The sequence below is a fragment of the Rhincodon typus genome, chromosome 31, assembly GCF_021869965.1.
Source record: "Rhincodon typus isolate 14 chromosome 31, sRhiTyp1.1, whole genome shotgun sequence".
Classification (NCBI taxonomy): Eukaryota; Metazoa; Chordata; class Chondrichthyes; order Orectolobiformes; family Rhincodontidae; genus Rhincodon; species Rhincodon typus.
This window is the reverse complement of record NC_063362.1, coordinates 14,620,346-14,634,139: the sequence shown is the minus strand read 5'-3', so window position 1 is coordinate 14,634,139 and position 13,794 is coordinate 14,620,346. Positions and strand designations below refer to the sequence as shown.

At 41.6% G+C, this 13,794-nt stretch overlaps 1 protein-coding gene across 1 annotated transcript in view; it reads left to right on the top strand.

The window, feature by feature from the left end:
• Positions 1 to 13,794, top strand: part of LOC109933983 (calmodulin-binding transcription activator 1-like) — a 1,079,584-nt gene that overhangs the window by 998,775 nt on the left and 67,015 nt on the right. The window contains exons 12-17 of the mRNA XM_048614878.1: positions 2,238 to 2,386; positions 3,298 to 3,488; positions 5,709 to 5,787; positions 7,142 to 7,460; positions 9,421 to 9,959; positions 10,741 to 10,928. Coding sequence (XP_048470835.1) covers positions 2,238 to 2,386; positions 3,298 to 3,488; positions 5,709 to 5,787; positions 7,142 to 7,460; positions 9,421 to 9,959; positions 10,741 to 10,928 — 1,465 coding nt within the window. The remainder of the gene's footprint in view (positions 1 to 2,237; positions 2,387 to 3,297; positions 3,489 to 5,708; positions 5,788 to 7,141; positions 7,461 to 9,420; positions 9,960 to 10,740; positions 10,929 to 13,794) is intronic.

Sequence of the window (13,794 nt, the reverse complement as noted above, 5' to 3'; positions counted from 1 at the left end):
GAGGAGTGCAGAGATCTCAGGAGGTTGTGGGTGCAGAGCTTGTAGAGGTAGGGAGGGACTAGCATTAAATTTAAAACCAAGATGGTACTTGACTAGCAGCCAATATAGGTGGGTAAGCACAGGAGTGATAGAGGAATGATACAAGGTGTGAGTTATTCATGGGCAGCGGAGCTATGGATGACATCAAAATTTAAGAAGGATAGAGTGAGAAACAACTTCCAAGAGTACCATAAGATAGACATGCCTAAAGGTAACAAATGTATGAATAGAGTTTCAGAGGGGGTGAAGGCAGATGATGTTACAGGAGAGGATTTAGGCAGTTTTAATAATGTCATGAATATGTGGTTAGAAACTCACCAAGATTGCAAATAGACTGGCTTAATCTCAGACTGTTACCGGGAGTGGGGTGAAGTTGGTGGTTAAGGACAGAATTTTGAGTGGAGGCTGAAAACAATAGCTTCAATCTTGCCAATATTTCATCGCAGGACATTTCTGCGCTGGATAAGCAGTCCGACTATTTAGCAGACTGGAATTGAAAGAGGTGATGGTGAGGTAGAGCTGGATATTGCCAATGTATGTGTGAAAGCTAACATTGTGCTTTTGGGTGGTGCTACCAAGGAGCAACACATGGATAGGAAATAGGAAAGACTAGAAATCTTCAGGGGACATCACAGTGCAAGAGCAGCCATTGCAAATGCTACTCTGGCTACAATAAGATAGGTAAGAATGGAATTTTTTGAGAGCAGTCCCAGCCAGCTGGACACCAATGGAGTAATATGGAGGAGGAATGTGGTTAACTACATCAAAGATTGCAGACCAGTCAAGAAGAACGAAGAGAAAAAGTTAACCTTTCTCCGTCACTTCTTTTTGTTATACATTCACTGGATGAGGACATCGCTGGCCAAGCCAGCATTTATTGCCCATCCCTGATTGCCCAGAGGACAGATAAGAGTCAACCACATCACGGTGGGTCTGGAGTAACATGTCGGCCAGACCAAGTAAGGATGGCTGTTTCCTTCCTTAAAGGACATTAGTGAACCAGATGGGTTTTTCCGACAATTGACAATGGATTCATGGTCATCATTAGACTCTTAATTCCAATTCCAATTTCATAGGATATTATTTTTGACTTTGCAAACTATTTTTTCAGCACTATGATGGGGCAGAAACTAAATTGGAGAGATGCAACAGAGATTACAAGGAAAGATGAGTTCTGAAATTGGAAGTGACAACATGTATAGGAACTTTTGAGAGGAAAGAAGGTTTAGAGATAGGATTCAGAGGTAGTGGGATAACAAGGTGGATGAACACAGTAGGCCAAGCAGCATCAGAGGAGCAGGAAAGCTGACGTTTCAGATCTAGACCCTTCTTCAGAAATTGGAGATAGGATTATAGTTTGCAAAGATGGTAGTTTGCAAGGATGGAAGAAGTAGGGGTGATTTTTTGAGGAGAGTGGTGATGATGCCAGATTTAAAGAAGAGAGGTACAACACCTGGAGAGAGCAAGAACATTTCCATTATCAGCTAACACAGGAAGAGAAGTTTGGGCATGGTGGGGTGGTGTGGGGAGGGGTCAGCACTTTAGTGAAGTAGAATTGAGGGAAGACGAGATGGATTTCGCAGAAAAAATCAGTTCTCAGAGGACAAGAGGGAAGATAATAAACTAGAAAAATATGTAATAAAAGTTTAATCACGAAGACTGTTTTAAGCTATCTTCAAAAAGGTCATGAGATGCAAAAATAACTTGTGTTTTTCTTTATTTTCACATTAGACTTTATTGAGCCAGAAACATTTTTACACCAATTTGACAACTCCATTATAACTGCTAGCATTTATTTCAGATTTTGTTAATGACTTGAATTCAAATTCTCAAAATCTATGATAAACTGTAATCTCATATCCAAGTCTCTGCATTACTAGCCAAGGTCAAAATGCTGGAAGTCGTTCCCAAATGGCATTGAACTGCAGCAGTTCAAGAAGACTGATCACCACCACCTTCTCAAGGACAACTAGGAATATGCAATAAATGCTGGTCCAGCCAGTAGCATCCACATCCTGTGAGTGAATAAAAGAAAGCTCAGTAATATATCCGTGGTGATACCATACCCCAAAGGGAATCCAGTAGTTATTTTACTCACTAGCAAACCAAAGTCTTGGATTTCTTGAGAGGTGGTCTGACTAAACCAACATATTCTGGTATTTCACTGTGACAAACATTACTTGCTCTTGTTTTGCCAGACAACCAGTTCAGGATGTCCATCTTGGAACGCCTGGAGCAGATGGAGAGGCGAATGGCAGAGATGGGATCTCACCAGCACCACCAACAAACTGGAGGGGGAGGATTAGGAGGAGGAAACGGAGGAGGGGGTGGCAACAGCCAGGCACAGGTATGACACATTGTGAAATCTTTATGAGCCAAAACCAATGGATCTTTGTTCAGGCAACCATAGCTGCCCATACATTTCATTTGCAAGAAGGTGTGCATAAAATGAGAGGAGATGACTAAGGGAATTCCTAATAGTGTATGTAAGATACTACGTGCTATTAGAAAAACAGTACGGTTTGAGATTTACAGGAAAAAGAAAGAGAAGAAAGAACGTGCATTTATGTCATCTTTCATAATCTCAGGATGTCTCAAAGTGCTTTACAGTGTATCAAGTGCTTTGTAACACTGTTATGATACATGAAATGCAGCAGAAATTTGAGCACAGCAAGCTCCCACGTGCCGCCACTAAATAATGACCAGACAGGTGTTAGTTGATGATAAATATTGGTCATGAAACATTGAGAACTACCCTACGGTTCTTTGTAATTGTTCCATCAATCCTTTTCATTTATCTGAGAGCACAGACTTCTTATTTTAATATTTTCTTTGAACAATAGTACCTGTGACACTGTCATCTCCTCAGTACACCACTGAAACATCAACATAGAGCTGATGGGTGAAAAGGACGTGTTGCAAGTTAGAACATGGACATGGCTCATGGGCTCAAGTTTACAAAGGGTGAAAAGTGGGAGGACAACCAAGTCTGGGGTTAATGGTGAGATTTCAGAGCAAAGAAACCAAGCAAGATGAGAATTATATAATGTTGCAGAGGTAGAAGTAGGTGGCCGTTTGTGATGCAGGAGGTGTCTTATCAGAAGCTCATCTCAGGCGTAAAGTGGGAAACAGAGTTTTGACAGAGTGGCCTCTCTCTGCCCTGTGAAATTAAAGCTACTGCATGAATATCATGTTGTCCCTTTGATCCTAGCATAGTGTCATGTAAGTCTCAGTATGTGTCCCTCGCCCCATTTGCAGTGTGCATCCAGGGTGGCCAGCTGCTCCTTTGAGAACCGTGTGGTGCTGGTGTGTGAGAAGATGATGAGTCGCGCCTGTTGGGTCAAATCCAAACACCTCATCCATTCCAAGACTTTCCGAGGAATGACTCTCCTGCACCTGGCAGCTGCCCAGGGTTATGCCACACTGATCCAGACACTCATCAAATGGCGGTAAGCAATGACCAGGCTCCAGTGATCCACTTGAGTGAGGTAAGGGGCACATGTGCTTCCATTGTAAACAAGGGAAGGAGTGATAAAAAACCAAGCAGATAAAGTATGATCCAGTGTTGTACCAATTCAAGGAGTATAGTAAATAAGATTGGTGGGTTACGGGGTTAGATTACCATTTTGGAATGATGTGCGGCAATGGCAGTGTACCAGCTTAAGGAAGCATAGGACGAGGTGTAAATATTCCAGGATTCCATATGTTCAGAAAAGATAGAAAAGGAAGATGCGTGATAAAATTAGTTGAAAGCATTGCAATGCTGTAGAAAGAGAGTGACCTAAAGACTTTGAGGACAGATGTGATTTGGTAGGGTTAAGGAACAAAAAAAATGCAATTATGCTACTCAATATAATCTATAAGCCACCAACTAGTGGGAAATATATGGAGGATCAAATCTGCAAGTAAATCGTAGAGAGGGGCAAAAAGGTGCAAGCCTTCCTAGATTGGGTTCTGTACAATTTTCTGCAGCAGTAGGCACAGGTAGACCTGGTTCTTGGGAACGAGGTGAGCCAAATAGATCAAGTGTCTGTGGGGGAACATATGGATAGTGATCATTGTATTGTAGTGACAATGGAAAGGAAAATGAACAGTCATGAGTAAGAATGATTAACTGTGGGGGAGGTTGATTCCATGGGGCAAGAATGAAGCTGAGCAGGAAAGACTGGTGTCAAAGGTTTGTGGGAAAATCTATAGCTGAACAATGGACTAATTTCAAAGAAAAGATGGATTGGACTCAGTCAAGACATATTCTTTTAAAAGAGAATGGTAGGGCAAACAAAGTCAGAGCTTCCTAGACAAAAAAGGAGATAGAAGTTATGATGAAGAGAACAACTGTACCTATGACAAGTGCTGTGTACAAAATACAATTGAAAACCAAGTTGACTATGGAAGTTTCAGAACAGAGGTGAAGAAGCGAATAAGTGAAACAAAGAGGGATTATGAAAACAGACTGACAGCTAATGTAGAGGGAGTCCTAAAACCTTCTATAGGCACAAAAATGGTAAAAGTGATTTTACCGGAGTCTGGAATGCATTGCCTGGTAGTGTGGTGGAGGCACATTGACTCTTTGAATAGAATCAGTGCGCGGAATTATGGGGAAAAGACAGGAGAATGGCATTAAGTCATAATGCACAGTCAGAGAATTTAGCAGACATGATGGTTGGAATGGCCTTTTGCAATGTAACAATTCTATGATTCTGTGATGGCTGTTTTATTTTAACTCCATGGGCGGCAACTTGAGGGTTTGGCTTCAGAGTACAGTCATAGACAGTTTTCTAAAGAGGGATATTATTGCAACATAGTGCAACATAGTGGTTAGCACTACTGCCTCACAGCCCCAGGGACACAGGGTTCGATTCCACCCTCGGGCGACTGTCTGTGTGGAGGTTGCACATTCTTCCCGTGTCTGCGTGGGTTTCCTCCGGGTGCTCCGGTTTCCTCCCACCATCCAAAGATGTGCAGGCTAGGTGGATTGGCTATGCTAAATTGCCTGTAGTGTTCAGGGATATGTAGATTCGGGGGATAGGTCTGGGTGGGATGTTCTGTATGTTGGTGTGGACTTGTTGGGCTGAAGGGCCTGTTTCCACTCTCAGGGATTCTATGATCCTATGATAGTCAAGTACATTTGGCTTCCACTTGGTAAATTCCACCATCCTGGTTGTATGACTGAAATCAGGAAATTTGCACAATGATGATCAAACCTGCAGATTATCACTCATTGATTGTTGGTGTACTGAGGTCTCCATGTACAGGCATAATTGAAGCATTTAGGCAGGGGAGAGTTGAATGTAGAATGTTTGGAGTATTTTTGGTGAAGATATTCCATCCTTTTGAGTCCAAGGGAAGGAAAGCTGGGGACCTATTTAGTCACAGTGAAGATGAAGGGCGTGTGGGGATGCAAAGCTCAGAAAAGCAAAGATTATTGTTGCATTGAATAGAGAGGCAGAGAATTGACAGAGAGAGAGAGAGAGAGATGGGAGATCAGAGGTAAGAGAGAGGAGTCACCCATCTGGCAATTGGTTTATTTCAGGTCCTTCTTTATTAGAAAAGTCTGGGATGAGTATTTTAGAAAGAAATGCTTCACAAACCCTCACTAATAAACTGCCAATAAGTTGGCTCACAATGGGAAACCACTCTGTTAACAATTTCTGTCTGTATTTTCACAGTGCAAAACATGCAGATAGTATTGATCTGGAGCTGGAGGTAGATCCATTAAATGTTGATCATTTCTCCTGCACACCCCTGGTAAGTGACATTTCTGTTCAGAAAGTATGTGGCAGAGTGTTTTATGGACTCTGTGGAGATGCTTACTCCCTATTGACTTTGTTTTTGAGAAGAGCACAATTGAATTTGCACTGTTGCCACTCTTCATTAGCTTCCAAGCCAAGAAGTGTCAAGTTTAAAATTCTCATCCTTATGTTCAAATTCATCCATGTCCTCTCCTTTCCCTGTTTCAATAACCTCCTCCACTTTAGGATCTCTGCACTCCTCCAGTCATGGCTTCTTGTTCATTCCTGATTTCCTTCACCCTCACCATTAACGATCATCCCTTCACTCATCTTAGTTCTAAATTCTGCCTCTCTTTCCTTATTTATGACTCTCCTTAAAACCTATCTCATTGACCAAGCACCTGTCCTAATATCTTATTATGTGGTTCAGTGTCAAATTTCATCCAATATCATTCCTATGAAGCACCTTGAAATGTTTTATCATATTAAAAATGCTGTATAAATGCAAGGTATTGTTGGTTCCCTTGTCACCAAGGCACCGGTACTGGAAATGCAGAATTTGTGTAGCTGCTGTCTGTGAGCTGTATGTGAAATTGTCAGGCAATGCTAAAAATCAAACTTGGCAGTTGCTGATATCAACAAGTCCTGCAGATTTATATTTTCATTCTTCCCTGGGATGTGGGTATCACTGGCAAGGCTAACATTCGTTGCCTGTCCCTAACTTCCCTTAAAGTGGGTAACTTGCAAGGCCATTTCAGAGCATGGTTAAGAGTCCATAATTTAGAGTCACATGTAGCCAGACCTTGTAACATTGGTGGATTTCCTTCCATAAAGGAACCAGTTAGTGAATTTGAAGGTTTTTAAGACAACCAGTGGTAGTTTAATGGCACTATAACCAAGAGTAGCTTTGATTTCCAGATTTTTAAATTAATCTTTATTAATTTATTTAGTTAATTTTCTATTAATTATTGAATTCAAATTCCATCAGCTGTTAAGGTTGAATTTGAACCCATGCTCTTAGTTTATTAGTCTGGGCCTCAACTAGTTCAGTGACAATACCATTATGTCATCACCTCTGCAAATGGATAGCTGACTGTGTGTTAAGGAAATGGAAGCAGGAAAAATTCACGTACTATGTGAAAGCAGCTAATGTCTCCACATTGTGTTGCATTAGAGCTCATTAAAGACAGGAAAAACTTGCATTTATATCAAGTGTTTCCATGACCCCTGAGAAGGAAAGTACCAGCTTGACAACACAGGAGATAGTTGCTGCTGCAAGTAAGAGCTAATTCTAATTTTTACTGTTAGTTAATCTCTTTGCAAGGAAGGATGTGAACTAATGAAATAATTGGTCTTTTATTTTTAACCAGATGTGGGCTTGTGCATTGGGGCATACTGAAGCAGCTGTTGTTCTGTACAAGTGGGACCACCGAGCTCTCTCCATCCCTGATTCACTGGGTCGTTTGCCCCTGACAATCGCCCGCTCAAGAGGGCATGTGAAACTAGCAGAGTATCTGGAAGATTTACAGAGGGAAGATGAATCACAGCTCCCTAGCCTTCCCCAAACACCTAGAGTGGTTTGCTCTCCCACTGCGAAGTCAGGAAATGATGGCTGGATTGGACAGTGGAACAGTGGCAGTAATAGCAATCAGGAATCCCAGAAGAATGTCAGCACACCTCCTACCACAGGTGCACTTTATTCATTTTGACATTTATTTAGCAATCATCTGTGGTCTTCTGCCTTTTTTTTAACATAGGGAATTTTGTACGAGTTTAAGTCACGGCATTGTGCCAGGGAAAGGAGCAATTCTATTTTAAGAATCCAGCATCAGAACCAAAACTCCCAGGTGTTATCAATAAAAATTAGGCAAAGACCACATCCCTTTCCATTATGTCTCCTGAAACATGCCCAGAGAAAGGTCAGCATACATCAGACACAGAGTAAGTTTCCTCTTCACTCTCCCATCAAACACACACAGTACAGTTCGGTAACAGAGCAAAAGTTCCTCTTTTCTGCTTCAATGATGTGTCTCAATCTCTGAAGGTATTCTTTATCTGCTAATGTGACATTTTTCCATTCCCAACATCAGTCATCTCATAATATTTCTGAGTAATATGATTGTTTTTTGCCTGTTGTCCAATGTCCATCAGGAACTGGATCAAGTTGCAATTTCACTTTGTGTAGAATCTTTACAACCGTTCCAGAGAAGAGAGTAAAGGCCCATCTTCTCAGCCTGAGCTAGATTGAAACCTCAAATTTGAGGATATGAATATTTTCTCTGCTGTCTCTGGGTTACCACTCTTCTGTGTCTGAGGTAGTGGACTCAATATTGTTCTTTTTCTTCTTGCCTTGAGGAGTTTCCTCCTTTTCTGTTCCCTTTGGAGGTGCGCGAAATCTCCATGTGGCTCACTTTGAGAAAACTGAAGTTAAGACCTTTGATTAAGAATATTCCCCAATCTGCCAACCAGCCAATAAAGCACACAGACTAGAAAGACACCACAGTTAGTCCCTGTCCTGTGGTACATTAGCTGAATCTCAACTCAGGATAACAGTCATGTGAACATCAATTGACGTGCCCCAGTGAATATTCCGTTGCATAGTAGGGAATGAGATACATGATTAAAGGTCACCTGTATGAGCAAAGGAGGCAATCAGAACCTTTGATCCATATGCTAGCAATCAATTAACATCTCAATCTAATAGAGCAAATAGTGTGAAGTAATAAGATTTGACCTCTGGGTTGCCAGGCTTGCATCAAAACCTCGAGGTTACCAAACATCAATCAGAGGCATTTGTGAGGCAACCACCTTGGAAAACTATATCTGCTTTGGGTTAGGATCAGCTATAATCTCATCAATGATGAGACAGACTTGAGAAACTGATTGGCCTGTTCTTGTTAGTATGTCCATTTGGGTCCCATGTTCAAAGTGTCCAATATGGGGCCAATTGATATCCTTTTACATCATAGCATGAATTTTCTCTCGATTCGTAATTTTCAATTTTTGATTCATATCCAATGGGTAGGAAATGTAGCCATAGCAACAGTCACAGCTGTTAATCTAATTATCTGGGATACACTTGATGACAAGGTGTTGGAAGTGGATTCAGTAATAACTTGCAAAAGGGAATCAGATAAATACATAAAAGGTAAATATTTCATATAGTATTGCTGCCTGACAGCGCCATGATCCAGGTTCGATTCCACCCATGGGTGACTGTGTGTAGTTTGCACATTCTCCTTGTGTCTGCGTGGGTTTCCTGCTGGGTGCTCTGGTTTCCTCCCACAGTCCAAAGGTGTGCGGGTTATGTGAATTGGCCATGTTAAATTGCCCGTAGTGTCCAGGAATGTGCAGGCTAGGTAGGTTTGCCATGGGAGATACAGGGTTACAGGGATACGGTACGGGAGTGGATCTGAGTGGGATGCTCTTCAGACTGCTTTCAGATTGCAGGGATTCTATGATTCTATAATTCATGGCATATGAGGAAAGAGCAGGGAGCTAGGATTAATTAGACAGCTCTTTCATGACAGATTGAATGGCCTTAATCTGTGCTGCATGCTTTCGTAATTTAATGTGAGGCACTTTTGAGATAAGTCTCTAAAAAATATGGTACGAGGTAAATAAATACAAGACTCTTTCTTGTAATCAGATCTGAGGCGGCCGAGATCGGAATCCTTGCAGTGCCACGGCAATGACAGCCAAAGGGACCTCCCAGCTTCCAAGAAACACAAGCTAAATACAGAACACTTCCAATCCAGGCAAGACAAATCATCTACCCCACCACTGAATCTGGAGCAGAAGATCACAGCTAAACTGAGCTCCAGCCCAAGGCAAACATCTCCCGATGCAATTGATTCCAAGAAAGAGAGGAATAGTCCCAGGGAATCTTCTCAACATACCTCAGAATTCCCTTTCCTCCTCACCACTGGATGCAGGAATGTCGGAAACCAGACCAGTCCAAAGTGGAGCCAGAAGGAGATTTATGTCAGTGTGGCAGCGCAGACTACAACGGGTCAGCCTGTGGTGATAAGAAAGGTTGCGGGTCTCAGCGCTGGGTCCATTGCTCACAGGATACAGCAGAAGCAAGACATCAGTGTTCTAATGTTATCAGAAAGGGAGATGGTGGATGCAGAACTGCTATCATACAAGGAGAATGAGGAATGTTTCCAACATATGGATGATTTGCAGGTATGAAATGCAGAATAAGGAACCTTCAATTGCCATGGATAAGAAATATTTAGCTGACTTACTGTTCATTTTTCTTGCCTGTGTCAAGCCCAAGTGCTCAGTATTGTTGTGGTTGCCAGGTGTTCTAATCAGAGCCATTCTTCAGCAAATTGGGCTCAAACCAGGAGGGACTTCAGTTTCTTATGTTGGTCTGTGTCAAATTGATTGAGTTTGGCTGGCCCAGTTATTGTTGGAGTGCTAATGCTGGCCTGGATGGATAAGCCTTAGAGGGAAATACTTGCAGTCAGCCTTTCAATTCCTGTTCCTCGCCCATCTACAGCTGTTGGAAAGTGTACATGTGCGTGGGCGACAGGATCAAACATGTAGTGAGCTATCCTCCATGTTGGATAATCTTATTATCTTGGCCAACATGTCAATAATGGCTGTTCAACCAAGGAAGGTCACTAGCAAAGTCATGTGAGCCAGAACTCTCAGGAAAAAGATGGAGATTAAAGGTTACTCTGTTGTTCTGTGGTGTACATACAACAGGATTTGTTTGTGACTGATTTTTATATTGTCTACATGAAGTCTCGGGATGCAGGATATCATAAAATATAGCATTGATCATTAATTTTTGTTAGCTACGTTTTCAGAAGAATGTTCTAAAAGATTTTTCAACAAGTGAGTTGCTAATGCCAGGGTCTTTTCCTTATTGTAATTCTAAAGTCTTAAATTAGCACTTTAGGAGCATGGTGTTAAGAGGACAAAGGAAAATATAATTAATATTCTTTTGCTTCCTCAGGCTAATATGATGTCTTTGGCTGAACAGATCATTGAAGCTACACCAGACCGGATCAAACGAGAGAATTTCATCCCTATGGAATTTCCATTGTCTGAGCAAGGGGACATGCCCAGTGTGAACACCACCTTGAGCTGGTTGGCCAGTTACCTGGCAGATGTGGACCATTTGCCCAGCTTATCTCAGCTTCGGTCAGTAGCATGGCTGTGATGAAAAATGTATAATTTGTATACACATATATGAATATCATCTTTAGAGTTTGATTCCAAAATAGTGGCACTTGTGTGCAAATCATTTTTCTGAAGGGTGTTTTCTTAAAACTAAGATTAATATTTCCAGAACAATGCCCTAATGCAGAATGTGTCAGAGAGCGGATGACTGCAAACCCCTGGAGTGTTAAGGAAAATGGGTGGTTTATGACAGATAGAGTAAAAATTGAAGACCACTAGCTTGTTTTCAGTTCAGAATAATCAAGGATTGAGAAAACCCAGGGACTGAAAGTTTTTAAAGCAATTGGAAGGCTATCTGCCTGTGGTCAGAAGCAAGTTTATTTCTTTCTAAGAAAGGAGTTTTCAGGGTGGTTTAGGGAATGATTTACCTCAGTAGAAGTTTAGTTTGTGGAGCTTGCAGATGGAAGAGTTTGGTTAGAAACTCTAAGTTCTCAGGTTTGTGGGTATTTGTGTAAGAAGACTCCATAGTTCACAAGAAAGAACTGAGGAAAATTAGTTAAGAAGAACTTAAAGATTTGATATAGTTGGGTAATTTCCATGAACTTGAATTTCTGTAAATGTATGGTGTTGGGCAGTAGGTTTAAAACTTTGATTGGCTGTATGTTTTAAGATTCTTGTAATCTGTTTTCTGCACCAGGACAGCTTGTTTGTTTTTTTTATCTTTTATGTAATATAATTCTCCTCTATTGTCAAAAATACTCGGCAACTTTGTGCGACCATGTTTCAGTGACTGCCCACCACATTAACTAAAATTTGAAAAAAGATGTGATCTATCAAGCCAGACTTTATTTTGGAATTGGCATGATCAGTAGTACCATTAGCTGGTATCATAAGGACAGGGAGCCATCTGTTATTATTAATGAACTTGCGTAAAAGTTCAAGTCTAGTTTGCTGGTCACCAATTTTTTAAAAAGTAGCGAAGAGACAGGAGATGATTCAAGAGGCAAAAATAAGGAGATGATTCGAGAGGAAAAGAAGTCAAAGGGAAATGAGCTGAGGCACACATATTTGAAATCCTGGGACAAAATAAGTTAAGAGTTAGAGACAAAACGATTATGAGGATTGATTTCCATACAGTGAACATGTGGAAAGAAGGAATAATGAGTGGAAAATTGTACTTGGAAGTTAGATGGAACAAGGAAAGAAGATTGAGACCATGGAATAGGTAGCACCAGCCAGTTTCCAGCTCCATGGTTGATCCTGTGTAACATCCCAAAAATTCAAGCTGTCGGAGGGGGAGGCAGGGGGGCAGAGGTGAGTATGGTAGCAATCACCAAGGAGAAAGTGCTAGAAAAACTGAAAGGTCTGAAGGTGGATAAATCGCCTGGACCAGATAGACTACACCCCAGAGTTCTAAAGGAGATAGCTGAACGGAAAGCGGAGGCATTAGTGATGATCTTTCAGGAATCAGTGGAGTCAGGGAGCATCTCAGAGGACTGGAAAATCGCTAACCATTTAAGAAGACAGTGAGGCAAAAGCTGGGAAATTACAGGCCGATCAGCCTGACCTAGGTCTTCATAAGATTTTGGAGTCCATTGTGAAGAATGGGATTTCTGAATACTTGGAAGAGCATGGTAAAATAGGACAAAGTCAGCATGGTTTTATCAAGAGAAGATCATCCTTGACAAATCTGTTAGAATTCTTTGAGGAAGTAATGAGCAGGTTAGACCAAGGAGAGCCAATGGATGTTATCTACTTGGACTTCCAGAAGGCCTTTGACAAGGTGCAGCACAGGAGGCTACTGAGTAAGATAAGGGCCCATGGTGTTAGAGGCAAGATACTATGGATAGAAGATTGGCTGTCTGGCAGAAAGCAGAGAGTGGGCATAAAGGGGTCCTTCTCAGGATGGCAGCATGTGACTAGTGGAGTTCCACAAGGGTCAGTGTTGGGATCACAACTTTTCACTTTATTCATTAATGATCTAGATGAAGGAACTAAGGGCATTCTGGCTACTTTTGCAGGTGATACAAAGATAGGTGGAGGGACAGGTAGTATCAAGGAAGGGGGTAGGCTGCAGAAGGATTTAGACAGGTGAGGACAGTGTGCAAAGAAGTGGCAAATGGGATACAACATGGGAAGGTGTGAGGTCATGCACTTTGCTAGGAAGAATAAAGGCACATGCTATTTTCTAAATGAGGAGAAAATTTAGAAATCTGAAATGCAAAGAGACTTGGGACACCTAGTCCAGGATTCTCTTAAGGTTAATTTGCAGGTTGAGTCGGTAATTAGGAAGGCAAATGCAATGTTGGCATTTATTTCAAGAGGACTAGAATATAAAAGCAGGGATGTAGTTCTGAGGCTTTATAAGGATCTAATCAGACCACATTTAAAATATTGTGAGCCCCACATCTCAGGAAGGATGTGCTGGTCCTGGAGCATGTCCAGAGGAGGTTCACGAAAATGATCACAGGAATGAAAAGCTTAACATATCAGGAATGTTCAAGGACTCTGGGTCCATACTTGATGGAGTTTAGAAGGATGAGGGAGGATCTATCTGAAACTTACAGACCACTGAATGACCTGGACAGACAGGATGTTGGAAAGATGTTTCCATTAGCAGGAGAGACTAGGAGCCGAGGGCACAGCCTTAGAGTAAAGGGAAGACCCTTGAGAATGTAGATGAGGAAAGTGGTGGATCAATGGAATTCATTGCCACAGAAGGGTGTGGAGGTCAGGTCATTGAGTATATTTAAGACAGAGATAGATAGGTTCTTGATTATTAAAGGGATCAAAGGTTACAGGGAGAAGGCAGGAAAACAGTGTGGAGAAACCTATCAGCCATGATTGTATAGTGGAGCAGACTCAATGGGCTGAATGGCCTAATTTC